Raw genomic sequence first — 25853 nt, forward strand, 5'->3', positions numbered from 1 at the left:
GGATTTCAGAGACAGTTAGTTGCATGTACAACAATCAGGATTTGCTAGTAGGTTTGATGTAGCTGGTGAGGGTCTGAGGGAGTCAAGGATGATTACAGGTCTCCCTTCTTGCAGCTTGTGGGGAGGGCAAGTGGCACCCTATTCTGAGCTAGGGAACATAGCGGGAACAGTGACAACACCCCCAGTGCCCACCCTCCCTGCCCCCGCCAGCTGGCTGTTCACAGGTCTCCTGGCACCTCACTGCACCCTGACTTCACCCTGACCGGAGCCCTTCCATTCTCCTGTTTGATGCTTGTGCAGCTGGGAGCCCCTGGTCCAACAGTAATTGAATGTTTGCCTCTCCCCTCCCCAGACCTGAAGCCCTGGATCTCTAACTTCACCTATCCTGGAGTCCGAGATTTCTCCCAACTTGCTCTGGATGCTTCCAGGAACCAGCTCATCGTGGGAGCCAGGTAATGAAGGGCAGGAAGGTTGGCGGTAGGAGTGCGGGTGCTCAGAAGTGGGAGGGAATATTAGTATTTGGGATGAGCCTACTGTGGGCATTCCCATGTCCTGGGCCCCTGATCCTCTCTGCCAGACCCTCGCTCTCCACGTCTGAACATCTGCCTCCCACAGAAGGAAGCATTTGGTGTTGGGGGTGAAGAAGTGACCTCTAGACCTCCAGATCCCAGCAATCCGCATACCTTGGTGGCTGGCAGTTATTGGGAGCAGGAATGCCTGTCTGCAGGCCACCTCCTGCGTCCCTGCCGTGCTGCCCAGACCAGCCTAGCTGGCATCCTCCCTGGGAGCTCCAGGCAGAGAAGGTGCCCCGGAGCCCCCTGCTGGCCAGCTCGCCACCTGCACCTGGGATCTCAGACACAGGCCTTGTGCTTCTTTTATGCAAGACCCTGCTTCCCTGTCATCTCACCTACTTTTGTCCCACTGCCCAGGTCTGGTATCCAAAGGATAATGCATCTAGGGAGGACTTGTGGAGACTTTACGGTGTGGAGTAGGAGGAAATAAGTCTCACAAAATCATAGACCATCACCTCTGATAGGAATGGGAGCTTGGAGGTGGTCAGTTCCAGTGGGTCTCAAAGACTGGACCGGCCACACCAACACATATCGGGACTTGTTAGAAATGCAAGTCTTTGAGCTGTACCCCAGGGCTGCTGAATCAGAAACTCTGGGGGCAGGCCCAGCAACCTGCATTTCAGCAGCCCCTCCAGGTGAGTCTACGGGTTTGAAAATCGCTGCTCTAATCCAACGGCCTTCAATTTAAACATGAAGAGGCAGAGAGAGGCTTGAAGAGGGGATGGTGACCTTCTCAAGATAACCTAACCAGACAACAGTTATGGGGACTAGAACCCAGGTCTCCCGAGCCCGAGGGTAGTCTGTCTCCCAGTCCACGTTATCACCTGCTACTGCAGTGGTGCTTTTCAGGTGCTCTCCACCCCAGAGGTTCTGATACTGCTGGTCTGGGGTGGGGGGTAGTGACCACTAGGTTGGGCACCTTTAGGGTCAGCTAGGTAGCTGACCATCCTTGGCCTCTGGGCCTTCATGAGTGTCCCCACCCCTCATCGTCACATGAAAAGGAGGCTAGCCAAGGACACAGCTCTGGACTGGGACCAGGTGAGCTTCATTCTTGGCCCGGGCAATCTTCACCTTTGAACCTCAGGTCTGGGCCACAGTCTCTGCGCGGCCAGCCTCACAGGACCGTGGTGAAGCAGGGCTGAAAGCATTTTATTTTTAGTTTCTATTTTTAAATTAACTGATTAGATCACATCAGTGATACATGGTCTGGTATAACATTCAGAACGTACAAAATGCAGCAGTGTACAGGGACAGGCGGGGCCCTCCCTTGGCGCCACGCCCTGTGGTGAGTTTGTGTGTCCTCCCAGAGGTAGCCTGTACTTACGCAAGTCTACAGGAATAGGAACTTAATTCTCCCCGCTAAGAGAATAATTGTTTTCCTTCTTATTTTGAGATTATCATAGGTTTACATGCAGCTGTAAGAAATAACAGAGATCCAACCCATGTACCTTCCACCCAGTTTCCCTTAAGAGTAACGTCGTGCACAACAATAGTAAACATTACAATCACAAAACTGACATCAATAAGATGTTCCTACCTTATTCAGACTCCACCCGTTTTGCGTATGTACTTTAAAAATCCTGAGGTCTGGCTCTGAACCTGGTGGAAGCATTTTAAAAGCTGCCATTCATTCTATGCCTGTCATGTGCCAAGCACCATTTTATGTGCCATGTATGTAGTGAAGCATCTACAACATGTGGTCAGTCATGCAATAAATCATTTTATCTTCACAATAATCCCAGGAACTGTGTTAGCCCCATTGTATGGACCAGGAACCTGATGCTCAGAAGGATAGGTCCCCTGCCTGGGGTCACACTGGCTCTTCCTGAGCCAACCTGGGGCTTCCCGCCCCTGCCCCCCGACGGTGGACACAACCTTTGCCTGGGCCCTTGAACCTGGCTGTGCTCTCAGGGAACAGGGGGAAAGTCCCTGGACTTGACCCTTTGTGCCTCTTGGAGCAAATGAGGTGGATCCTTGGCTTCTTCCTTCTCCCCTTTTCTCTAGGTCACTTTTCTTCCTTCTCTTCTGCCTGTCAGATTTCCTCCTTTTTTCTCATCCCCGGGCCTCTGGAATTCAGGCTAAGGACATTTTTTGTTCATTTACACCCCCGCCTTGTTTCATAAGGGATTTAGGGTGGGTCAGGCTATAGAGATTTTTCTCTGTTCTCATCTCCCAGAAGAGCAGACTGTGATGTTGTGATGAATGATTTTTGATGGGATAAAAATGAATAAAAAAAGTGATGCAATGTTTCCCCTAATTCTTTAAAGCTGTGACCAGATGCCTGTGTTACCTGAGCAGACAGCTGGGGCAGAGCCATAAGCTGGAGCCCATCTGTCCCCAGGCCAGTAGGGTGGGGGTGGGGAAGCTCTTCCAGGCCGGGGACTCAGGAGGGACAGCAGAAGCCTGGAGCCAAGGTCACCTGGTGAGGCCTGCCACGACGTAGAAGCCGAGTGGGGCCTGGGCTAGGAGCCGAAGCTGGAGAAGAGGAGTCTCCAGCCTGAGGTGTCCCCTTCAGGGCCCTGGATTCATTTGGCAGGGCCCCTCTTCATTCTGGCTCACTCTGCAACCTTTCCCCTCATTTCTCTCCTCGGCTTAGCTGAGGTAGGCCAGAACTTTCTAAAGCAATCACTTCTAAAAACCTCAGGAATGAAAAGAGGAATGACCAAAGGAAAATGTAAGAAGGAAAGAAAACTCTTAGGGAAAACCAAAATTTTACATCTGCCTGGTGTTAATGGAACATTTTAACATGCATTGTACCATCCCCCTCTCCCCACTGCACTGTGAAAGAGGAAAGACAGGCAAGACAGGCATATCCATTTTACAGATGCAGACACTGAGGTGCCCAGAAGGTCCCTAGCAAGTGGCTCAGGTGGAATTCTCTCTGTCTCTGCTGCCAGGTCTACTCTGTGAACCTCAATGACTTTCATGTGACACTGTGACCGGTGGTTCTGGCCCCCTTGCGTCCACGCACAAGTGGCCTTGTGGCTCCAGAGTCTGGGCAAAGCAATTTCAGCAGTGCCTGACACTGTGAGTGTTCAATAGGTAGCTGACGGTAGTAGCAGTAGCAGGTCTATGGAGGTGGCAATGGGGAAGTAGTTGTATGTCATCATTGTTATTATTTAAAGGTTTGCTTTAAATTAAGATTATTTTTTAGAGCAGTTTTAGGTTCACAGCTAAATTACTGGGAAGGCACAGAGAATTCCCATATACCCCTTGCCCACACATGAAATCTCTCCCATTGGAGTGGCACATTTGCTACAATCGATGAACCTACATCAACACATCATTACCATCCAAAGTCTATGGGTTATGTTATGGCTCACCTTGGTGATATACACCCTATGGATTTGGACGAATGTATAATGACATGTATCCATTATTAGGGTACCATACAGAGTGTTTTCACTGCCCTGAAAACCGTCTGTGCTCTGCCTATTCATCCATTCCCTCCCCACATCCAACCCTTGGCAACCACTGGCCCTTTTGCTCTTTCATAGTTTTGCCTTTTCCAGAATGTCATATAATTGGAATCATACACTCTTTTCAGATTGAATTCTTCCACTTAGTAATATGCATTTGAGGTCCCTCTATGCCTTTTTATGGCTGTATAGCTCATTTCTTTTTAGCACTCAATAATATTCCATTGTCTGGATGGACCACAGATTACTTATCTATTCACCTACTGAAGGACATCTTGGCTGCTTCCAAGTTTTGGCAATTACGAATAAAGCTGCAGATGTTTGTGTGGATACAAGTTTCCTTAAGTTTTTTTTTTTTTTTAATTGATTTGAGAGAGAGAGAGAGAAACATTGATTTGTTGTTCCACTTATTCATGCTTTCATTGGTTGATTCCTGTACGTGTCCTGACTGGGACTGAACCCACAACCTTGGCAAATCAGAACGATTCTCTAACCAACTGAGCTGCCTGGCCAGGGCCTGAACAGCAGGCTGACGTGATGGAGATGGTGTTTGAGGAATCTGAGCCTGGTATCCCTGTGCTGGCTAGCTAGGGGGAAGAGGAACTGGGACGAGGCAGAGGGGACAATGTGGGCAAGAGGAGACAGGGTGGTCCAGGGAGGTGGCCACGGAAGAGTCAGATCCAGAGTCACTGACTGCAGAAAGGACTGCAGGGCATGAGGAAGCAGACGGGACTCCAGGGGCCCATGGCACGGAGCCAGGAAAGATGGCTGGCCTGTCTGAGGAGGGGAGTGGGTCAGGGAGGTGGGTGAGGGAAGGAGGAAGATGGCCTGCCCGGGTCCCTTCAAGAGCTCCAGTGGGCTTCAAGTTTAACAGAAACAGGCCCCACGGTTGGGAGAGTGGTGATGGTTCCTCCCTGGACCTGCAGGATGGCCAGAAGCCTGGGCTTTGGGAGTAGACAAGTCTGAGTTTTAACTCCTCCACTTATGATCTCTGGGTTTTAAATTCTCTGTGGCCCATTTACGCAACCTGTTTCTTCATCTGTGAAACGGAGTATTTTCTCTCTACTCCTGGGGCTGCTGCGGAGATTTAATGAGCTAAGTGAAGGAAAGCTGTCCTTGGGGGTCAGCTTACCAAAGACCCTCTGCAATTGGCACCCAGTCCCGGCGCCCCAGGAGGCAGGACCAGCTGCTTCCTGGGGACTTGCCTGCAGATCCGGCTGGACTTATGATTTCCATTTCTGTTTTCACAGGAACTACCTCTTCAGACTCAGCCTTGCCAATGTCTCCCTCCTTCAGGTACACTTGCTTCCCTTCCCTTCCCTGTAATTTCCCTGGTATTGGGGAGCCCAGCTGGGGCAGCACAAGGAGCAGGGCTTGAAATTGAACCCCTAGGGTTGGAAACAGGAGGCCCAGGCTCTTCTCACTGGCCACGGACTCTCACTTGCTCTTGAGGTCACTGCTGGGAGGATATTTGGACGTGAGGGTGAAGCCACATAAACATGGAGACACACAGGATTCTCTTCCTACATTGTGCAAAGGAGCTGCCCAGGAGGGGAGGAAAAGAGCACCAGAGCTAGGGCGACCGACTGCCCTGCTTGCCTGGGACTGCAGAGCCTCAGGACGCAGGACTTCCGTGCTTAAGCCAGGATAGTACTGGGAAAACCGGAATGGCTGGTCACTCTAAGTCCAGCGCCTAAATCCAACAAGAGGGTCTCTGAGTTTGGGTCTCAAGGGACAGGGTGTCCCTGGTTCCTTTCTTAGCCTGGCCTGAGTAACCCCCTTCTCACTCAGCATTTTCACTAAGCTATAATTTATTTATTATCTGCTGCCAAGAAGGACTCCCCAAGCCTAATTCCCTAAGTGCTCTGGGTGGCACTTTAATGCAACTTCTTGATCCAGAATCTTCATCTCAGATTGAGAAACAGTTGCCACACCATCTCTGCAGAGGCTGAACATTCTAGAGAAAGGAAGGCCATCTCTTCTTCAGTGAGTGGGGAGCCTCAGTCCTCATGTCTGGGAGGCTTGCTGGTCTCCCAGCCATCAGGCATTCATTGAGCACCTACTGTGTATCCGAACTGAGCTGGAGTAGAGGGCCAGTAAAACAAGCAGAGTCTGTGTGACCCGCAGGTCTCACACTATAGCCAGCAAAAGATGATGAGGGATATGTATAACTACCTAGAGAGCAGTACAAGAGTTAGTCAGATGCTGGGCTGTTTTGTGCAGTTTCACCACAAGGCCAGCCGGGGAAGGTGAGATGTCCTTGGTGAGGTGGTGTGACATTCTGGTCTGGTTTCTTTTAGCTTCACCTGGGTATGCATCTCAGAGGCCATCGCAGCTGGTTTCCAGAGGGGAGGTTTAAGGGAGCAGGAAAGGATGCCCTTTAGAAGAAACTAGAACAATTTGAAAAGAAATGCCATTCATCCATTTATTGGTCTGTCTACCCTTCTGTACATACCTGCCAACAAGCCTCTCCATCCATCTAACCACCCCCCAATAAACTTGACTGAATACCTGCCAAAGCCCAGGTCCAGTCCTAGGCATGAGACCAGGGACTTAAGATCCAAAGGTGGCTCAGGCTCCATCCCTTGCCTCAAGGAACAAGCATGTGGGAGACCAGAAATGCTCCCCTTTCCTGGATGGGACCCGTGTGGCATGTTCCTGGAGCCTGGGCTGGAACAAGGCAGAGGAGGTCCCCAGAGGCAGCACCCCGTGGCCTGCCAGCTCAGTCACAAGCAGCCCATCCAGAGCCTGGTTTTTCTCTTGGCGTCCATGGAAAATGAAGTCAAGATGTCAGACCTAGCAGGTCAGGGTCTGGGAAAATCTGGTGCAGAGGCCGTTCACAGTGGGCGGGAGCAAGTGGGTCCAGAGGTGCCGCCCTGCGCTCAGGCAGTGGCTTTTTTATTAGGTTCCCATGATCTGCAAATGAAGTTCTTCTGGCAGGAGTAAGTGGCCAGGCAGCTGAGGAGGAGACACAGACATATGTGGAGCATATGAGTGGAGGGGTCTGGTGTGGCAGGATCACAGAGTGTGCATGGGGTGAGAACGGGAGACAAGGCCCTGGGAGAGAGAGAGGCCACGTTGCAGAGGGTCTTCATTGCTGGCAGAGAGACTCTTTAAAGCGTTTTAAGCACAGAAGGAGCATGAATAGATTTAGTGTTTTGATCACCTGGCCGAGTGCAGAAATGGATTAGTGGGGGAGCCAGTCAGGAGACAACTACAATGGTCCAGTGAGCCACGGGGAGTTGAACTAAGGCAGCAGAGTGGGGATGGAGAGGAAAAAGAGGAAGAGATCTTCAGATGGCAGAATCGCATAAGGTCACAGCACCAGACAGCACCGGGGAGCACCAGGCACATTGTCTTCGGCATGAAGGTGACCCCTGGGGTGGGGGAAGCTGGCAGCCCTGGAGAGCTTAGGAAGGCTTGGCCCACAGTGGTGCCATCCAGGTCTCTGACTTGCACAGCAGAGCAGCACAGGCGAGGATGGAATCAGAGCTGGCCTGACTCTGGGAGGAATGCTTTTCCCACAGCTCCCCAGTGGGATCGCCAGAGGAACTTTAAAACCACTGATGCCTGAGTCCCACTCTCAGAGATTCTGACTTAATTGATCTAGGGTCCAGCCAGGCCCTGGGATTTTTTAAAGCTCCCTGATGATTCCACTGGGCAGCCAAAATTAGGATTCGCTGTTGTAGGATGTCAAGAAGACCTTTTCTGTAGATGCTTCCCGCCTGGTTTGGCTTCCCCAGGTGCCCTTGACAGCTGGTCCTCATTTCTGGGTCTGCACCTTACCAGATGTTAGGACTGACTCTCGGGCTTGATGACGAGGCCTGGCACTGGGTTCCTCCTACTCCACGCTGATCTCAGCCGTGAGAAGATACCTTAGGCGAGCCCCCTAACCTGTGCTTGAGACAGGGGCTCAGCTTCACGGAGTTCTCTGAAGGACTTCAGACCAGCCACAACTACACCAGGAATCAGTTTTACCACATTTTCATGTTGACTCTTAGGGGCTTGACCTCCAGAGTTCAGACTAAATTCTTTGAGTTGAAACTAAGGAGAGAAAAAATTACATCGCTTGTTCCTGCCCCCACTGTCGGGAGCTGGGCAGAGAGAATGAGAGGGAGGTTGGAGGGGACTGTCCAGCATTCCCTCGGACGGGCTTGTGGCAGACCTCAGCCTCTGGTCATCAGGCCTGGCGGGAAAGTCCTGACTTTTGATCATAAAAGCCTGACTTCAGTGTGCACCCTTCCATTGCCCTCTCTGAGGTTTCCAGTCCCTGCTTATAAACTTTCAGTCCTCAACATCTGTGTGTCACAAGTGGCTCACGGCAAACAGTGCTAAAAGAGAGCTGACCACTTTGCTGTCAGGAGGAGGAAAAGCCCTGCCCCCAACCCTGCCCAGCTTTCTCTACTCTCCATGCTGCCTGAGGGCACGTTGGCTATAAAGTAGCCTACAGCCTGCTGATCCTCCCCTGTGGCCCCAAGGTACGATTTAACCAAACTTAAAACTCAGTGCTTTATTTATAGTTTAAATAATTAACATCCCATAAAGGAAAATCTATTTGCAAACATTTCATGCAAACCAGTGTCCATTAAAGGACTTCTGAGTACCTAATCCTTATTAAACGATTTATGTAAACTACTGTTCCTTAATAAAAATCAAAATACCCAGTCTCCTTCTCGATTCTCCAAGAACTGAATGGAGGGGGGGTGTGGGAGGGACAGAGTGTGTACACACGCGCGGAGGAGGACTCGAAATCAATCAGCTCACCTGTGATGGTTATTTATCAGTGTAACTTAAGAAACTGGTTTTGGAGATGAAATGGTGGCAAATGGTCATCAGTGTCAGGGGCTGCCTTATGATGAGCTAAGTTGGATTTGGCAGTTGGGAGCTGATGACCAACCAGAGGATGATGTGGCCGGAGGTCTTATTGCAATGGATTCCTGATCATGGGCTGCCAGATGTCCTGCGAGTGCAGAAATGGGGATGGACATGCACATACACATCAGAATGCATCTGGGGCTTTGTCAGGGCCTGCGCAGGCAGTGAGGCTGATTCTGAGTTCTCTGCTGCTTATTTCTACATTCTCCAAGTTAGTCTGACAGCTCTAGAGTTGTTTGAAATACAAAGCTTTTATGCTGAGCGGTGGACTTAACGCTCAGAAGATGTTTCAATGTTCAAACATTGCTCCTGGTGTCCAGGGGGGTTGCTGAGTCTCCCACGAGATGATTCAGTTCCTGGCTGCCTCACCTACTTTCTCCCATGGCTGAAAACCATGCAGTTATCACCCTGGAGTAAAGCGTTGTGTGTGGCAGGTTGATCGCACATGTCTATCTTCACTCCTTCACAAAACCCCACTAAAGGAGAGTGAAAAAACTTAAAAGGGACAGATGCACAATGACAGAACAAAAGAGACATCAGCAGACAATAGATTAAACATTCCGGGGAGCTGAAGAGTGGATGGAGAAATCATAACTGATTTAGCAGAGCAGAACAATTTATGGAAGGGATATGGCAGAGAAGCAAACCGTTGCCTGGGGAGGCTCAGAAAAGGGGGTATAAGATATAGTGTAGTGAGGATGAGGTACAAGCCTAAAAGGGGCAATTAGTTGAAATTCTCTAAATTGAAAGGTTGGAACCCAGATCTCCTGTCCCATCCCACTCAACTACCCCTTCCTCCATTTCACCCCTCCCCTAACAAGGAGAGAGTAAGACTCTTTCTCTAAAGACCCAAAGAGTGAGACTCCGAATTTAGAGACTCAAGGGAAGGTGAGGACACAGACGGGGTTTGAGGCTAGGACAGTGTTTCTCTTCTTTCTCTCGTTGTGCAGTATATTTATTGAATAAGTCTGGTCATGAGTCCTATAGACAGTTTCCCACAGTCTAGCTTTTGCTGACTGCAATCCGAGTGATATAACTTAACATGTTCCCGTATTCTCTGTATCATCTGTAAATTGATTGTTAGATCTAAAGATTTTATTCCATTTAGATTCCAGCAATATTACTTTATAGATGTTATTGAATACTTATTTTTTAGAATGGTATCTGATTTTCTCTGGGTTTTTGTTATGTTAGCAACTATTCATGGTTGTTTACTGGATCCATGAATTCTTTAGGTGTTATAATGTATTAGCTGGACTACTTCTGCAAAGAGAAACTTCTCTTCACCTACTATTTGGTCATCCAATCATATAGTCATATAGGAAAAGTAAATGTTTGTTACTTTGTCTTTATTTATTGGTTTTCAAATAATCAGCTCATTTGTTAATATCTTTCAGTGGTGATCAATTAAATTTTTTTTGTTATTATTACAGACTCATGCCTTTAAACATTATTTTATCTGTCCATTGCACTTATCTTTCATGACTATCCCATTTTTTGCCAGTAGGGGGCAGCTTTAGTTTGGGTCCTTTGATGTGGCAGTAGTCATCTTTGATTGCATCCTCGCTATCTGTAAGGAAGTTTCAGGCTCACCTTGTACATTTCTTAACCCCAGACCTGGAATCAGCCATTTCTCTAAGTAGCCTTGGTTCCTTTCTGTGGGAAATAGTGATTTATTTTCAAATGTAAACAAATAGCCAAAAATCACCAAACATTTGAGGGAAGCCTCTAAAGTGAAAGAGCAAGATCACAACAAACAAGCAAACAGAATGAAGAAAGCTGTTAGAAACAGAATCAATGAAAGAAATAAAAGAAAACATTTTTAAAAATTAATTAGAAAAAGAATGACTCTTTTAAGATACAAAAATGTATTTTGTTTATAAGACAATAAATTAAAAATATGGAAATTTAAAATGTGATTGTGGAAATAAAATCTGAATCTAGAAGTTAAAGATGAAGAAAATCTCCCAGAAATTAGAACAACAATAAAAAAACAAGAAATGAAAAACAGGAGAGAAATAACAGAAAACTAGATGATCAATGCACAAGGGCCGACAGTGGATTGGATTAAAGAGTTACCAAAAAAAAAAGGGAACAGAGAAAAAGGTGAGAAAGAAATTAAATACAGAATTACAAGAAAATATGCCAAAACAGAGGATGGGTCTTCACATTGAAAGAGCTCATTGAGTTCCCAAAAGAGACCTGCACTGAGGCACATCAGTGTGAAATTCAGTCTACAGTTATTAAAGAGAAGATCCCAAAAGCTTCTAAAGCCTAAAGAAAATGGTTACTACCAAAGGTGGGGAATAAGAATTACATCAGACTTCTGAATAGTAGCCCTGGAATCCAGAAGCCAATGGAGGAATAAATGCCTTTAAAATTCTGAGTAAAAAATTATTTTCAGCCTAAAGTTCTATAACAAAACTATCAATCGTGTGTGAAGATAGACTGATTTAGACATGCAAGAATTTTTAACAATTGATCTACTATATTCCTTTGCTTCAGAAGATACTGGAGATGCTTTCTAGCAGAATAAGCACATAAATCAAGAAGGAGGGAAATATAGGATTCAGCAAACAGGAAAAGGGAGAAGGTAAGTCCCAGGTTAATAGGCAAGCGGAAGCCTTCAGTCCTTCCTGCGGCAGGAAGAAGAGGATGGGAATTCATAGATTACCTGAACCATTTGTTGGTACAGTTAGCAAACAATATCAAGAGCGATCTGTAACACCGGTTGGGCATTTGGGAAAAATTAGTAATTTGAATTGTAAAACAAGCAAGTGAAGAAAATCAAGACAATCATTCAATTCAGGAAAAACAGAAAGTTGGTCAAGAAAGGAAACCTCCCTCCAAAAATTAAAAATGGAACCTCCTTTTGACCCAGTGATTCCACTTCTGGGAATATATCTGAAGAAACCCAAAACACTAATTTGAAAGAATATATGTACCCCTATGTTCATTGCATCACTACTTACAATAGCCAAGATCTGGAAGCAGCCCAAGTGCCCATCAGTAGTTGAATGGATTAAAAAGTAATTTGGCCTTAAAAAAGGAGGAAATCTGACCTTTTGCAACAGTATGGATAAACCTGGAGAATATTATGTTAAGTGAAATAAGCCAGTCAGAGAAAGACAAGCACCACAGGATTTCACTTATATGTGGAATCTAATGAACAGAATAAAAGAACAAACCATAGAAAAAGACTCATAGATACAGAGGACAGACTGACAGCTGTCAGGGGCGGGGGGGTTGGCAGGGTGGGTGAAAAAGGTGAAGGGATTAAGCACAAAAAAAAAAAGTCACAGACACTGACAACAGTATGGTGATTGCCAGAGGGAAAGAGAGATGGTGGAGGGAGGTAGAAGAGGGTAAAGGGGGGATAAATGGTGAAGGAAGGAGATTTGACTCGGGTTGGTGAACACACAATACAATATACAGATGATGTATTACAGAATTGTACACCTGAAACCTATATAATCTTATTGACCAATGTCACCCAAATAAACTCAATTTTTTAAAAAAGAAAGGAAATCTCATCAAAATAGGCCAATTTTCTTGGTTCTCAGATGCACATATGTTTATTTTATTTTTTTTAAATCATGTTTATTCTAGTACAGTTGTCTCAATTTTTCCCCCTTTGCCCTCCCCACCCATCCAGCCCCTCCCCCCTCCTACAGTCGATTCCCACTCTGTTGTCCATGTCCACGGGTCATTCATACATGTCCTTTGTCTAGTCCCTTCTCCTTCTTTCCACCGTTGTTTTCCTTCCCCTTCCCCTCTGGTCACTTAAAGAGTCTGAAATCAGGCCACGTCTTTCAGTTGAAGGCCTCTTCCAGTCACTGTCAGCCAGACTGCAGCCCTGATGGAGTTGTCATTGCCTGTGCTTGACCTTGGTCATGATCCCTGTGTTCTGATTCCATAACACCAACCAGTTGACATTTAAATCCACACACCATTGCAGGATTATATGAGGAGGGAATAGGAGTCCTGGTTTGTCAGAACATTTTCTGTGGACACCTTCTGGTAAGAGCAAGAAAGTGCCAGCATCCAGACTTGCGATAGCTTGGAAGAAGATTCTGGAGAACAGAGTGGAATACTCCTTCAGAACTGCTGTATCACTGACATCCTGGGTGGTTTAAAGAATGATGCACTAAAACAAGCAAACAAACAACAACAAATGAGCATTGACAACTGAACCTCTTCTCCTGCAACCTCTGTGATGCAGGAGAAGATTAACTAGGAATTCAAAGAAGGTTTAAGGATACTTACTTTTGCTTCAGTTTTTCTTTTCTGTGTGCACAAAATTGATATATGATTAAAAGTGCCTAAATAAGAGCACTGTCAATAAGTTTACATTAAAATTTTAAGTATGAAAAGAGTTTGGCAGCATATATTCTTTCTTAGTGATTCATATTACAAATGAGGGTGTATCTAAGGTTTTAGGTGGTAGTAGTGAACAATTTTTACATATTCGTAATAATGTAAATACTTTATGTTGATTTTTAATTTAAAATATTAACTATTAAAAGATTAAATAAGTAATATTACATAATTATAATGGTAAAATGGGGAGAAGGTAGATGCATGTGTACAGACACAGAGAAATAGTTGAAAGTGGTATTTCTTGGGAAATGGGGTAGAGGTTTGGGAGGAGTAAGTTACTTGAGTTTTTTTAAATAATCTTTTTCAACTCTGCATCTTATCTTGATCAAAAATAATTTTTTAAATAAAACAAAAATAAAAAGACTCAAGCCCATTCTGTGCTGTTATCATTATGAATGTACACACATTCTTTTCAGGCCATATGTTCTAGCTTTTAGTTTGAGAAGTCTAGTCGCTGTGAGAGATGCAGGATGCCGCAGAGAACTGAACTGGTGTTGGTTGTCTGGGTTTGCATCTTGGGTTTGTTGCTTACTAGCTTTGTGACCTTGACATGTTGTGCAGCTTCTCTGATCTTCATTTTCCTCACCTGTAAGATGAGCAAAAGGCCACGTGTTCCACTGGCTGTGGTGAGGATCAAAGAGAGAAGGTGTGTCAAGTCCCTGGCATGGTGCTCATCCTGGGGTTCAGCTCCACGTAACTTAACTCCTTTTGATTGCACACACCTGTCCCCCGACCCTAGGGGCTTCCCACCTTCTTGGGAACAATGCTGACCCCTTGGAAGTGCGCCTGTGTTCAGGGTTCCCAGGCCCCAGTGAAGCCCTTTGCCCACCCCGATCCCCCGCAGCCACCTCCTGTCCAGAGCTGATGGGGCCCTGAGTATGACAACGGCTCCATTGTTTCTGTCCAAATGAACCCCACAGCAATGTGGCTAGATGCCAGGGGTCATTTGCCTTTCCCCAGGGTCTGGGAGCAGAGGCCTGAGCCCCAGGCTGGCCTAGCACAATGAGCCCAGCCTGCCCACAGATCTGATGAAGGCATGACAAAGCCGTCATCCCGCTCCTGAATCCAGGCTCTGCAGAAGTCAGCCCTCCCTCGGCCCCACAAAGCAACTGCGTTGGGGCTGTGGGTGGGCCGCAACCTGGCAAGCAGAGAGAAGCCCTGCCCTCCCTCCTGGCACCCTTCTTGCCCTCACACCCGGGTCCTGGAGCTCCAGAGGCAGTGACTTCACAGCTACGAGGAGCCTTGTTAGAGGTTGAAAGCAGGCGTTATTTTATTTTCCCTGTGTTGGATGGGACAGCTGCTTGCTCAGGGCTCCTTCTCCCAGCACAGGTAGGCAGTTCATGTTTATACATACAACCCAGAAATATCTAATGAGCCGCACACCAGGGCTGTTGACATTGCCTGGACCTGAAGGGCGTCACATCTCTCTCCAGCTGCACTTTCAGAGGCTGGGAGGCACTGTCAGAGAGTAGAGACAGAATAGATGGAGGAGGGCAGGAACAGCCCTCTCCTAGTGCCATCAGCACTTGGAAACATGACAGCATTCTCTGGGTCTCTGAGCAAAAGATGTGTCCCCAAGCACAGTACTTCCCAATAGAGTATGAACGATGCTACAAGGGAAACAAGGAGGGAAGCAGACAATAAAGAGCTGCAGGGCGGGGGCACTAGGAAAGCTGAATTCCTAGGTCCTTGAAATGGTGGGAGAAAGAGAAAAACACACAGAGGCCTTGAATCAGGAATGTGGGTTCAGGTTCCTGCTCTACCACATACCAGCAGCAAGTCACACAGAACCTGAGTGTCTTCATCTAACAACAGCAACAACAAACACTTTGCAGGGTTGTAGTTGGAAAATTAAGTAGAGCTCAGTCTCTAAGTTTTGTAAAATCTAGCCTTTTTTGTCTCCCACTCATTTGAGGGACATCTGGTGCATCATGGAGGCTCATTTCCCAATTCCCACTCAGGACCGGGTGGTCCCGAAGGTCCCTCTCAACCTCTTCCGGCTCCCTGGCTGACCCAGGAAGCAAGAATCGGGAGAGCCTCGGAGAGAGCTGCGGAGGGATGCAGCATGAGAAAACTGTTCCCCCACCTCCCCTGACCCAAGCAGGTGGGAGGCTGTTGGGCTGAAGGGACGTCCACTCCTTAAAGGTCTCTGGGTAAGGACGTTTAGCAGTCCTCCAGGTCCTCATGGGTGTAGTGAGAGGAACTCTTACCCTGCAGGCTGTCCCTGACCCTTTCCCAGCTTCCTGTCCCCTCCAGGCCCCAACAGCTGCCTGCCCAGCCGAGTAGCACAGCTGTGTGATGTTTCTGTGCTCCTCCCACAGGCCACTGAGTGGGCCTCCAATGAGGACACGCGCCGCTCTTGCCAAAGCAAAGGGAAGACTGAGGTACGTGGCCTTGGTGGTCCGGGGTCCTAGCTTGGAGTTAGCAGGAGGCTTGTGGTTTCTGGGATGGACGGGCAGGTTGTGGGCAGAGAGCCGCCTGCTCAGAGGCCCAGACTGGATGAGCTGGTGCTACTGTACAGGTCAGGCTCAGCCCTGAGCATCTGTGTGGACAGTGAGCAGTCAGACGGCCTGGGAGGGAGGTGTGAGGTCAGAGGATGTCCACGGCTGCCACCTGAACTTTGGAGCAGGGTGCAGCTGGGACACGGGAATGCTTTGAAATAGTTGTGATGAAGTGGTGTGAGGGAAAGACATCCAGCGCTGTGCCTAGAGATCCCGTCCCTTCGTTACTTCCCCTTCTTCCTTCAGGAGGAGTGTCAGAACTACGTGCGAGTCCTGATTGTCACTGGCCGGAAAGTGTTCATGTGTGGGACCAATGCCTTTTCCCCAGTGTGCACCAGCAGACAGGTGGGGACCATTCAGGGTACAGCAGTCAGAACGGGACCCCAAGACTGTCTCTTGCCCAGGCACGCAGCCTTGCAGCGGGGCTGCCAAATTTAGCAAACAAGAACCACAAAACAAACAAACCCCAAAACAAGAAAGGATGCCCAGTTAGATTTAATTTCCAATAAACAACAAATGATATTTTAGCATAAGTATGTCCCACCCAAGATTTGGGACATACTGGGTTGGTCAAAAATTTTTTTTTTTAGTTTTTTTCCATAAGATGGCTCTAGTAGCACTTAATTGTCTTTAACTTCATTCAACACAATTTTGTTATATTTTATTGTGACAACTGTCATATCAACATACATTTTAAAAAACTTATCAAAATTGGTGAATTTTTGTGCAGCCATTTTAATATTGAAGATGGAAGAAGATATGCAATATTTTCAGCATATTATGGCTTATTATTTTAAGAAAGGTAAAAACACAACTGAAATGCAAAAAAAAAAAGATTTTTTGCAGTGTAATGAGAAGGTGCTGTGACTAATTGAACGTGTCAAAAGTGGTCTGCAAAGTTTCTTGGTGCTATTGACATTTTGGTCAAAGAATTTGTTGCTGTGAGGCTGCCTTATGCACTGGAAGATGTTTAGTGGTACCCCTGGCCTCTACCCATTAGAAGCCAATGGCGGGAGGTAGTCAACATATTCAAAATATCCAAATCAATAAAGTTATTGGTGAAAATGAAAAATGTGTTTTTTATTTAACAGAGAAAACTAAACGGACTTTATGGCCAACCCAATACTTACACTAAAAATTAGTTACTGCTCATTGAAACTCAAATTTAACTAGGCCTCCTGTATTTTATCACTCTACCTTACCACGCAGGCACTAGAAGCAGGTGGAGCTCCTGGCACAGCCTCGTCTTCCATGAGGGCTGCTCCCTCAGAGGGGCTGAGGGTGGACATTGAGGAGGAGCCTGGGAGGGAGGGGCCCACAGAGACCAGGGGCCCAGAAGGAAACAAAACTCCAAGATGGAAAAACACCTGGATCTCAGGGAAAAGCACCCCCATCTTCCCGTCATTCTCAGGTGGGGAACCTCACCCGGACTATGGAGAAGATCAATGGTGTGGCCCGATGCCCCTACGACCCTCGCCACAACTCCACAGCTGTCATCTCCTCCCAGGGAGAACTCTACGCAGCCACAGTCATCGACTTCTCAGGTCGGGACCCTGCCATCTACCGAAGCCTGGGCAGTAGGCCGCCACTTCGCACTGCCCAGTATAACTCCAAGTGGCTCAATGGTAAGGAGGCACAGCCCCGACCGGGGGTTCCCCTAGTTCTGACCCACCAGCCCCGCCCGACCCCCATCAGTCCTCCTTCCCGCCCAACCTCTGAAAGGGCTCAAACTCGCATCATCAAGAGGCCCAGAGTGGGACATGTGTTTGCCCAAGTCGATGGACTGTGGCTGAAGTCACAGATGGCGTGAGTACCCAGGACAGATGGAGGACAAGCTATGAGGGGAGAGAAAGAATTAGCAATTGATTTGGAGGAACGGTTATGGGAAAGAAGAGATTGGGAGAGGACAGTATGAGGTTCCTGCCCATTTGGAGTTAAATCCCTACTTCCCCACAATCTAGCTGTGTGGCCTTGAGCAAGTATTGGCCTTTTTGTGCCACAGTGCCTTCATCTGTAACATGGGGCAGTACTGACCTCACAGGTTGTTCACAGGATCAAATGGCTGATCCATATAAACACTCAATATAGTACCTGGTACACAGAGAGTGCTCAGCAAGGCATGTTAACTATTATTTTTACTGCACTTTGTATTGGAGGTAGGAACGGGGTTAGTTAGAACCCTCATGTCACCAAGTTGGTGGAGGGGGGTCAGAATGCTCCTCGGGGAAACCGAGGTAATCGCGTACTCCCCGCTCCAACCCCTTCCTCCTTGCTGGCCTGACTCACCCCTTGTCCCTCTTCTGCCCCAGAGCCAAACTTTGTGGCAGCCTATGATATTGGGCTGTTTGCATACTTTTTCCTGCGAGAGAACGCTGTGGAGCATGACTGTGGACGCACCGTGTACTCACGGGTGGCCCGCGTGTGCAAGAACGACGTGGGGGGCCGCTTCCTGCTGGAGGACACATGGACCACGTTCATGAAGGCCCGGCTCAACTGCTCCCGCCCGGGCGAGGTCCCCTTCTACTACAACGAGCTGCAGAGTGCCTTTCACCTGCCCGAGCAAGACCTCATCTACGGGGTCTTCACCACCAACGTGTGAGTCCCTGTCCTCTGCCACCTTCCCTGAGATGCCGGGGAAATGCTCTGATCTGGTCTTGCAGCCCGGTGGGCTCGGGGAAGACCCTCTCTGGGTCTTGTTTCTCTTTCTGTATAAGAGGGATTGTTGCGTCTCCTGCACTGGGGCGTCTGGGATTTTGCGGCGTGCGGCCTCTGCAGCGGTCAGCGTTTACTCTGGGTTGCTGCGAAGGGCAGGCCTAGAGCAAATATGAAGAATAGAAGGAGCTGCATTGCAGTTTCATGAGGAAGAACTTGCTGATGATGAAGTGAAATAGCTGCCTCGAATAAGGGGATGGCAGCCCCAGAAGGGTCTGGCAGCAACCTACTGGGGAGGTCCAGAGGGGATTCTTTACAGTCCCTTCCAACCTCAGGATTCCACGGCTCTGCTAGGCCTACCCAGCAGACTCTTCCAGCAATCCCGACTGCGCTGGCAAACACAGGCTGGGAGGCAGAGCCCCCTTGCTTCCTACGTGTAAGAAAGGGTAGCCCTCGCAAAGATCCTGAGTCCTCCTCCCACCTCCTCCTTCTCTGTTGAGGTTGACCCAATCAGGTGATTTTCACATAGAGAATACTGAATGGGTGGCAGAGACCAAGGAAAGCATTTGTTGTACCAGATGCCATTCAGGGTTGTTTGTAAGAACATCAGAAACACAGGAGCCATGGAGAAGCAATTGCTCACCTTGAGCCCCACATAGCAGGCATCGGATGAGGGCCAGGCTGGCTATGGAAGGACAGTCCGAGGGGCTGCACAGGGACGAGAGTAAAGCTGGGAAGCAGGAACAGCCAGGGAGACAGAGTGCAGCACAGCCCACACCGGCCAGGAGCTGATAGCCAGGCCTTAATGACCAGCCTGGCAATCAGCACCAGAAGGTGAGCAAAGGGCAGGAGCTACTGGAGAGGCATCGAGGAGAAATGATGACATTAATGTAGATTGTAAACAGATTGCATTGTGTGCCTTTTCCATGCCCAGTGCTTATTGGGCGGGTTAGCGGGTGGAGGGTGGGATACCATGGAGCAAGAGCAGACCTGTCTCTGCCCTTAAGGAGCTTACATTCTAGAGAGGGCGATTATTACACAATTTTAATTGTGATAAATGCTACAAAGGGAGAGGGCAGTACACAGGGAAACCTCCAAAGGTATGGAGGCGTGGTGTTCTGGGAAGACTTGCTGTAGGAGGTAACATCCACAAAGATTAATAAGAAGTAACTTGGGAAGCCCTGGACGGTGTGGCTCAGTGGACTGAGCGCCGGCCTGCGAACCAAAGGGTTGCTCGTTCAATTCCCAGTCTGGGCAGATGCCTGGGTGCAGGCCAGGTCCCCAGTAGGGGGCACATGAGAGACAACCACACATTGATGTTTCTCTCCCTCTGTTTCTCCCTCCCTCCCCCTCTTTTTAAAAATAAATAAGTAAAATCTTTAAAAAAATATTAACTTGGGGAGAGGAGAAGTCTAGCTCAAGGGAGCAACACTTGCAAAGCTTTTGGGCAGGAGGAAATGTTTGAGGAACTGAGCCAGAGGAGCCAGAGAAGTGTAGCAGGAGTCTGGAGGGTGAAGAGGAGAAAGACGCGAGAGGAGGTAGACAGACTGGGATGGGGAGGATTACTCCCTGCAAGCCTTACAGACTGCTTTACAGGTTTTGATCTTTATTCTAAGAGCAGTAAGTTATTGAAAGGCTTGAAGCAGGTCAGAGACCAGCTCGGGGTGCATTTTGAAACACACTCTGGCTGCTGTGTGGAGAATGGGTTAGAGGAGATGGGGCAGACTGCAGGGGAGCCCACCAGGAGGACAATGCAACATCCAGGGGAGACGATAGGGGCCGAGAACAGGCCGAAATGGACACATCTAGGAGAGGGACTAAATGCAGAGAACGGAGCTGGAAACATTGGTGTAGCAGTATCATCTCCGAACTGCTCACATCAGACTCATAGAAACATCAGACTGTGACTGAAAGGGGTCTTAGAGGTCATCTGGCTCAGGGTGTTGTGGACCACAGTATAGCAGTGGTTTGGTAACCCATGTTTTTTTAAAAAATAATAAAATAAGTAAAACAGAATAAACTGGAGTAGAAATATCAGAGTATCATGTATTTAATAAGGGTATTGTTTCATAAAAATTCATTGCAGGTGTGTGTGTGTGTGTGTGTGCGTGCATATATGCGAGTTAGACTGAGTTGTAATCTAAAACATATTCCTACAGTGGCCATGGGTGAAATGTTCGAAAGCACTGACTTAATTTGACCCTCCCACAGGAGAAGGGAAGGGGATGAGAAATAGCACAGAGGAACCCACCAGTGCTTCTCATCAGTGGGTCTCTCTTTCCCAGAGGGTTTCCAGAGCATGAGGACCACATTTCCTCCCTCTGTGACACCCGTCACACAGAAGGCACCAGGCTCATCGCAGGCATTTAATCAGCCTTGGAGCTGTGCCGGGCGGTGCCTTGATAACAGGCTGTGTGGTTTAAGGAGGGTGCCGGAGCCTAAGGCAGGGCTGGGGAGCAGTGCAGCATCCTGCCACCTCTTGCCTTTCAGAAACAGCATCGCCGCTTCTGCTGTCTGCGCCTTCAACCTCAGTGCCATCTCCCAGGCTTTCAATGGCCCGTTTCGCTACCAGGAGAACCCCAGGGCTGCCTGGCTCCCCATCACCAACCCCATCCCCGATTTCCAGGTACGGCTTCTCCTCTCCTCCCCTCTCTGCACACACTGCCTTTCACCGGGCTACGAGCCGCAAGCTGATTCCCAAACTTGTCCCTGCTGGCCTGCATCCTTCTGAGGGGTCTACGGTGGTCCCCTAAGAGGGTGCCACCCTCTAAGGCTGTGGAGTGAGAAGGGTCGAGGGGGTGGGGCACAGAGCAAGGGAACTTGCTCTGAGCCATCTCTAAATGTAGCCCCACCTCCGGGGAGGTAAGGAGGTGGGACCTCAGCTGTCCTCCGTGTAGGGGACCTGGAGAGCACGCATGAGATGTGTGGCTAGAATTTGGGGATTTTAGCTGGGGTTTGCTTGCAGTCTACAGTGTGGGCGCTCATGCTTGGAGGGCCTCTGAATGCTAGGAGTGGGGAGGGCACCAGCTGCCCTGGACAGTACGAGCACCCTCAGGGCTGTGGAGTGGGGGGAAGGAGCCACGGGGCATAAGCTACTTTCACATCCATGCAACTTCCTGCCCAGGGCCAGAATGGAGCAAGGGAAGACCTTCAACCTTTGCAGTCCAATAATCCTAACCCAGATCTGGCCCCTCTCTGTGTGACCTTGGGCAAGTCACCCAACCTCCTTGAGTCACCTTTTCTTTATTTGGCATGGAGGGATAATTCCAATAACTTCATAGATATATGTGAGGCTTGATATGCACCTGATATGGTACCTGGAATGTAGTAGGTGCTCAAAGTGGTAGTTGCCTTCTAGTTTTGGTTTGAAAGGCATAACAACTTGAGCAGGTCCAGACACAGAAGAGGGAAGGCAGGGCTTGGCACAGCATGAGGGAGGGGTACCTAGGGCAGCAGCATATGATCACAGGACACTTGTTATCCACACTCAGATAATCTGTTTTTAGATAATCCAGTCCCTTTATATCTCCCCCTCTTCTTCCTCAGTCCTGGCAGGTCCTTCCTGCCCCATCTTCCCAGCCCCAGTTCCCCTTATTTCCCAAAAAAGAGGCATCTCTCCTTGGAAGAGAGTGCGTGGGAGTCATTGGGAATATGCGGGGTGGGGGCGGGGGGAACTGAGGAATCAAAGTCTGCCCGTGACCACCTGGGTTACAATAAGGAAGGAGGGAGATAGGGGATTTCGGCAGCCCCAGCGGCTGTGCACCTGTGACCCTACTCCCCGCGCAGTGCGGCACCCTGTCTGAGGCGGGCCCCAACGGGAACCTGACGGAGCGCAGCCTGCAGGACGCACAGCGCCTGTTCCTGATGAGCGAGGCTGTGCAGCCCGTGACTCCCGAGCCCTGTGTCACCCAGGACAGTGTGCGTTTCTCACACCTCGTGGTGGACCTTGTGCAGGCCCAGGACACGCTCTACCATGTGCTCTACATCGGCACGGGTGAGCGCGACCGGCAGATCTGGGCTAGGAGTGGGAGGAGGTTGAGGGGCGAGGGCTAGGGCCCTGAGGTTTCTTCTGGTCCTTTAAGGCCACCCTCATCTGACCCTTTCAGAGTCAGGTACCATCCTGAAGGCGCTGTCCACGACGAGCCGCAGCCTCCGAGGCTGCTACCTGGAGGAGCTGCACGTGTTGCCCCCCGGGCGTCGTGAGCCGCTGCTCAGCATGCGCATCCTGCACAGCGCCCGCGCGCTCTTCGTGGGGCTGAGCGACAGCGTGCTGCGCATCCCGCTGGAGAGGTGCGCCTCCTACCGCAACCAGGGGTAAGCCGTGCCAGGGGCGGACCTCCCCTATCCCTGCCAATCGCGCCTCGGAGGGGGCGCTCTGGAGCCTGTTGGACCTGGGGTGGATCCTGGCACAGTCTCCAGCTATGTGCCTTTGGGCAGTCAGTCACTTAACCTCTCTGATCCTTGGTTTCCTCCTCATAAGTTCTCGGGGAATCGGTATAAACCACTTGTCACTGCCTGGAGGTGTGACAGTGGTCATCTCTGTTGTCAGTGCCCACTTGATTTCTTCTCAACCCCTTCTGTTCAGAGTGGTCTTTATCTTTGAAACCACAGCGCTAGTTTCGGAGAGAGGGCAGATTGCAGAGGATGCTTTGAGTCACTGACCCCCCCCCCCCCCCCCCAACCTCCATTCTTGCTCCTCTTGCTTCCTTAGAAGAGGCAGAGAGGCTTTGCTTGGGTGGAATGGAGGTCAGGAACCATGTGGATACTGCATACCCTGCCCAACTGCTTCGGAGATCAGTCCTCTAGACCTTAGCTTCAAGTAGATTCACAAATTTGGCAACGGTGACACTGGTACTTAAGGGGGAAACAAAAGCTTATTTTGAAGCCAAATGGAGATATAGCTCGGACTCGGACCACATGAGCCTCCCCAAGCTGCCCTCTCTCATTTTTAAGCTAGTCAAAAGCTGCCTTTAGCTGGCATGGCCGCAGCCCACATGGGCACCTGTGGCTTTTGCAACACAGAGACCTTCCGGTTGCACCCATCTGTCCTTGAGATTTGGGAGACAAATGAATTTTCTGCTGCTGGAGATGTTCCTCCAAGCCCAGTGGAGTGTGCTAGCAGCTGAGCAGAGGCCTGGAAGACAGAGAGAGGGCCTGGATAGTCCTAATGTGGCAACAGCGCGGGGAGGGGGCAGTGGGCAGACGCTAGAGCTCCCCTCAGCCCCAACACATGGCTCCATCAACAAACCACCAAACATTTGTTTAGCCCTACTGTGCTCAGAGCACTTTGTGGAGCTGTCGGTGTGAAAGAAGCTAGGCAAGATGAAATAGGCCTAGAATAATTTCATTTTCCTCAGCGCTCTGAATGTGTGGTTGAGGGGAGAAATCTTGACTTGTATCTGACATGTGGGAAGGCATCGGAATGTAGTGGGAGGGACTCACATGCTAGAACTGGACACACCTGGGGTTCCATCTCAACTCCACACTTAATCTTTTGAACTTTGGCTTTTTCATCAGGAAAAGCCCAGAGGGGGGAGGGGACAGTGATGGAGCAAATGATATTAAATTTTGGCCAAGTTCTTGTAAGAATTGGGAATAATATTCATGAAGTGCCTATGCAGTGCATCGTAAGTGGTAGCTAGTGTCCTTAGTCCTTTCTTATCACCAGAAATGCATTTAGGGGCCTCCTGGGCTCTCTGGAGTCTATAGTCCGCAACATTGACTACAGACAGTGCTGCTTGACAATGAACCACAGGCTACCTGCTGGTGACATTCCCCCCATAACTTGTGTTCTTTAACTCTTGTGTTGTTTGCACACTTTTCACATGTGCCTTATTCTTTAAGAGGTTGTACATCCTTGAAGGTAAGCTCAGTTTTCTCGGTATTTTTTCTATTCCACCAGGAGGCCAAATGCAGCCCAAGGCACTAATGGCACTTGGTGGCCTCCACGCATGATTGGTTGTTCTTGGTTTGGCTGGAAAGGAGGCTGGTGCAGGAGAGGAGTGAGGAGCAGGACTGGGACGCGGACTGAGGCCAGCTGAGGTGCCAAGGGCAGATTTCGATTTGAATCCTGTGGCTGTGGGCACTGCAATGGTCTTTGAGCAGGGTAGTGGGTGACAGGCAGCATGAATGGGTGTTTTAAAAGATCAATCAGACAGTGGTGGGCAGCACTGTCGTGAGGCAGATGGTCAGCCAGTGTGAGCTAATGTGGCTCTAGCCAGATATGAAATAATGGGATCTGCAGCAGAACAAGAGGAAGAAAGATACTACCGGGACATGTGCCCGCTCACTGGTACTGCAGAGAGGGCACAGGCAGGTTGCATAGCACGGCCAGGTGGAACAGCAGCTAGAAAGAGGTCAGTTGGGAGTCTAAAACTTTCACCCTATTTGGCTTCCTGAGTTCAGGATAAGAGCCATTTATGTGTACAATGAAAACCCTGCCATAAAGCTATAGGTGGATATAAAAATGTAAAATGTGAGGTTTCATTATTGCAAAGTTAATAAAATGACCAGAGTAAACCTGTGCAGCCACCAAGCTGTGCACTGCAGAGTCCAGAAGCCAATTATCTATAATACAACGTGCAATGTATCAGAATTTGTGTGTTATGGGGTGGGTTGTCACAGGGTTTTACCCCAGGATAGAGAGTTCCTCTCATGCCTTCCCCTCATGCCTTCCAACGCTGGCAAGAGGGTGAGGGTGGGTAAGCAGAGCCCCTTTGGGTCCCCTTCTCTGCCCAGAATCCATGTCCAGCTACCTCCTTTCACTGAGGCAAATCTCAGCTCCATGAGGCACAACCAGAACCCTAGGCTGGCCAGAGAGAGGCCAGGGCTCAACAGAGGAGCAGAGGGGACGACCCGCTGACTTGGCTCTGCACGCAACTGTTTCATGCATGAACCACCCCCTTCCTCGTTCCAGCTGCACTGGAGGGGGGTGGCCTCTACCCCAGCTCCCTCAGGAGGGAGGCTCAGAGTGTCTCCTTCTCACCTCCCTCCCGGCTGGGGGCCTTGGCCCACCTCCGCTGCCATCTTAAAGAACAGCCACTTGCTCCCAAGCTCTTGGGACACTGTTGCTACCCTGGACAGCTCCCATTTAGCGACTTGGGGTATGTGCTGGAAACTGCCTGCTTGCAACCACCACCATCCACCTCTGTCCTGCCTCTGAGCCCATGGCATGAACCTGTTTCTTTCTACAATGGCTGCTTGTCTCTGACGGTAGGATTGGGTGGCAGTAAAAAAGACACGGTAATACATTATTGGTCTGATCGCTGCTTTCATGAAAGAAAACCTAAACTGCCACCTAATCCTGCAGTCAGAGACACACTCTAACTCTTCCCTGCCTGGAGCTTTAATTTTTTTAGGAATGTTCCCTGCTTTGGTGTGGCTTTGGAGTGGCGTTTGACAATAGCAGCGAATGCAGAGGAGAGAGCTCAGAGCTCAGGCCCGAGCCCCGGGAA

At 49.2% G+C, this 25853-nt stretch overlaps 1 protein-coding gene across 2 annotated transcripts in view; it reads left to right on the forward strand.

Annotated features, from left to right (window-relative positions):
* Positions 1-25853, forward strand: part of SEMA5B (semaphorin 5B) — a 37688-nt gene that overhangs the window by 5091 nt on the left and 6744 nt on the right. For both annotated transcript variants that reach the window (XM_054574967.1, XM_054574966.1), the window contains exons 2-10: positions 353-452; positions 5242-5287; positions 15568-15630; positions 15994-16092; positions 17159-17372; positions 18057-18342; positions 20890-21025; positions 22186-22393; positions 22506-22713. In XM_054574967.1, coding sequence (XP_054430942.1) covers positions 353-452; positions 5242-5287; positions 15568-15630; positions 15994-16092; positions 17159-17372; positions 18057-18342; positions 20890-21025; positions 22186-22393; positions 22506-22713 — 1360 coding nt within the window. The remainder of the gene's footprint in view (positions 1-352; positions 453-5241; positions 5288-15567; positions 15631-15993; positions 16093-17158; positions 17373-18056; positions 18343-20889; positions 21026-22185; positions 22394-22505; positions 22714-25853) is intronic.

This window comes from Pteronotus mesoamericanus, unplaced genomic scaffold (assembly GCF_021234165.1).
Source record: "Pteronotus mesoamericanus isolate MK-2021 breed Mesoamerican mustached bat unplaced genomic scaffold, CSHL_Meso_final contig_27, whole genome shotgun sequence".
NCBI classification, from domain to species: Eukaryota; Metazoa; Chordata; class Mammalia; order Chiroptera; family Mormoopidae; genus Pteronotus; species Pteronotus mesoamericanus.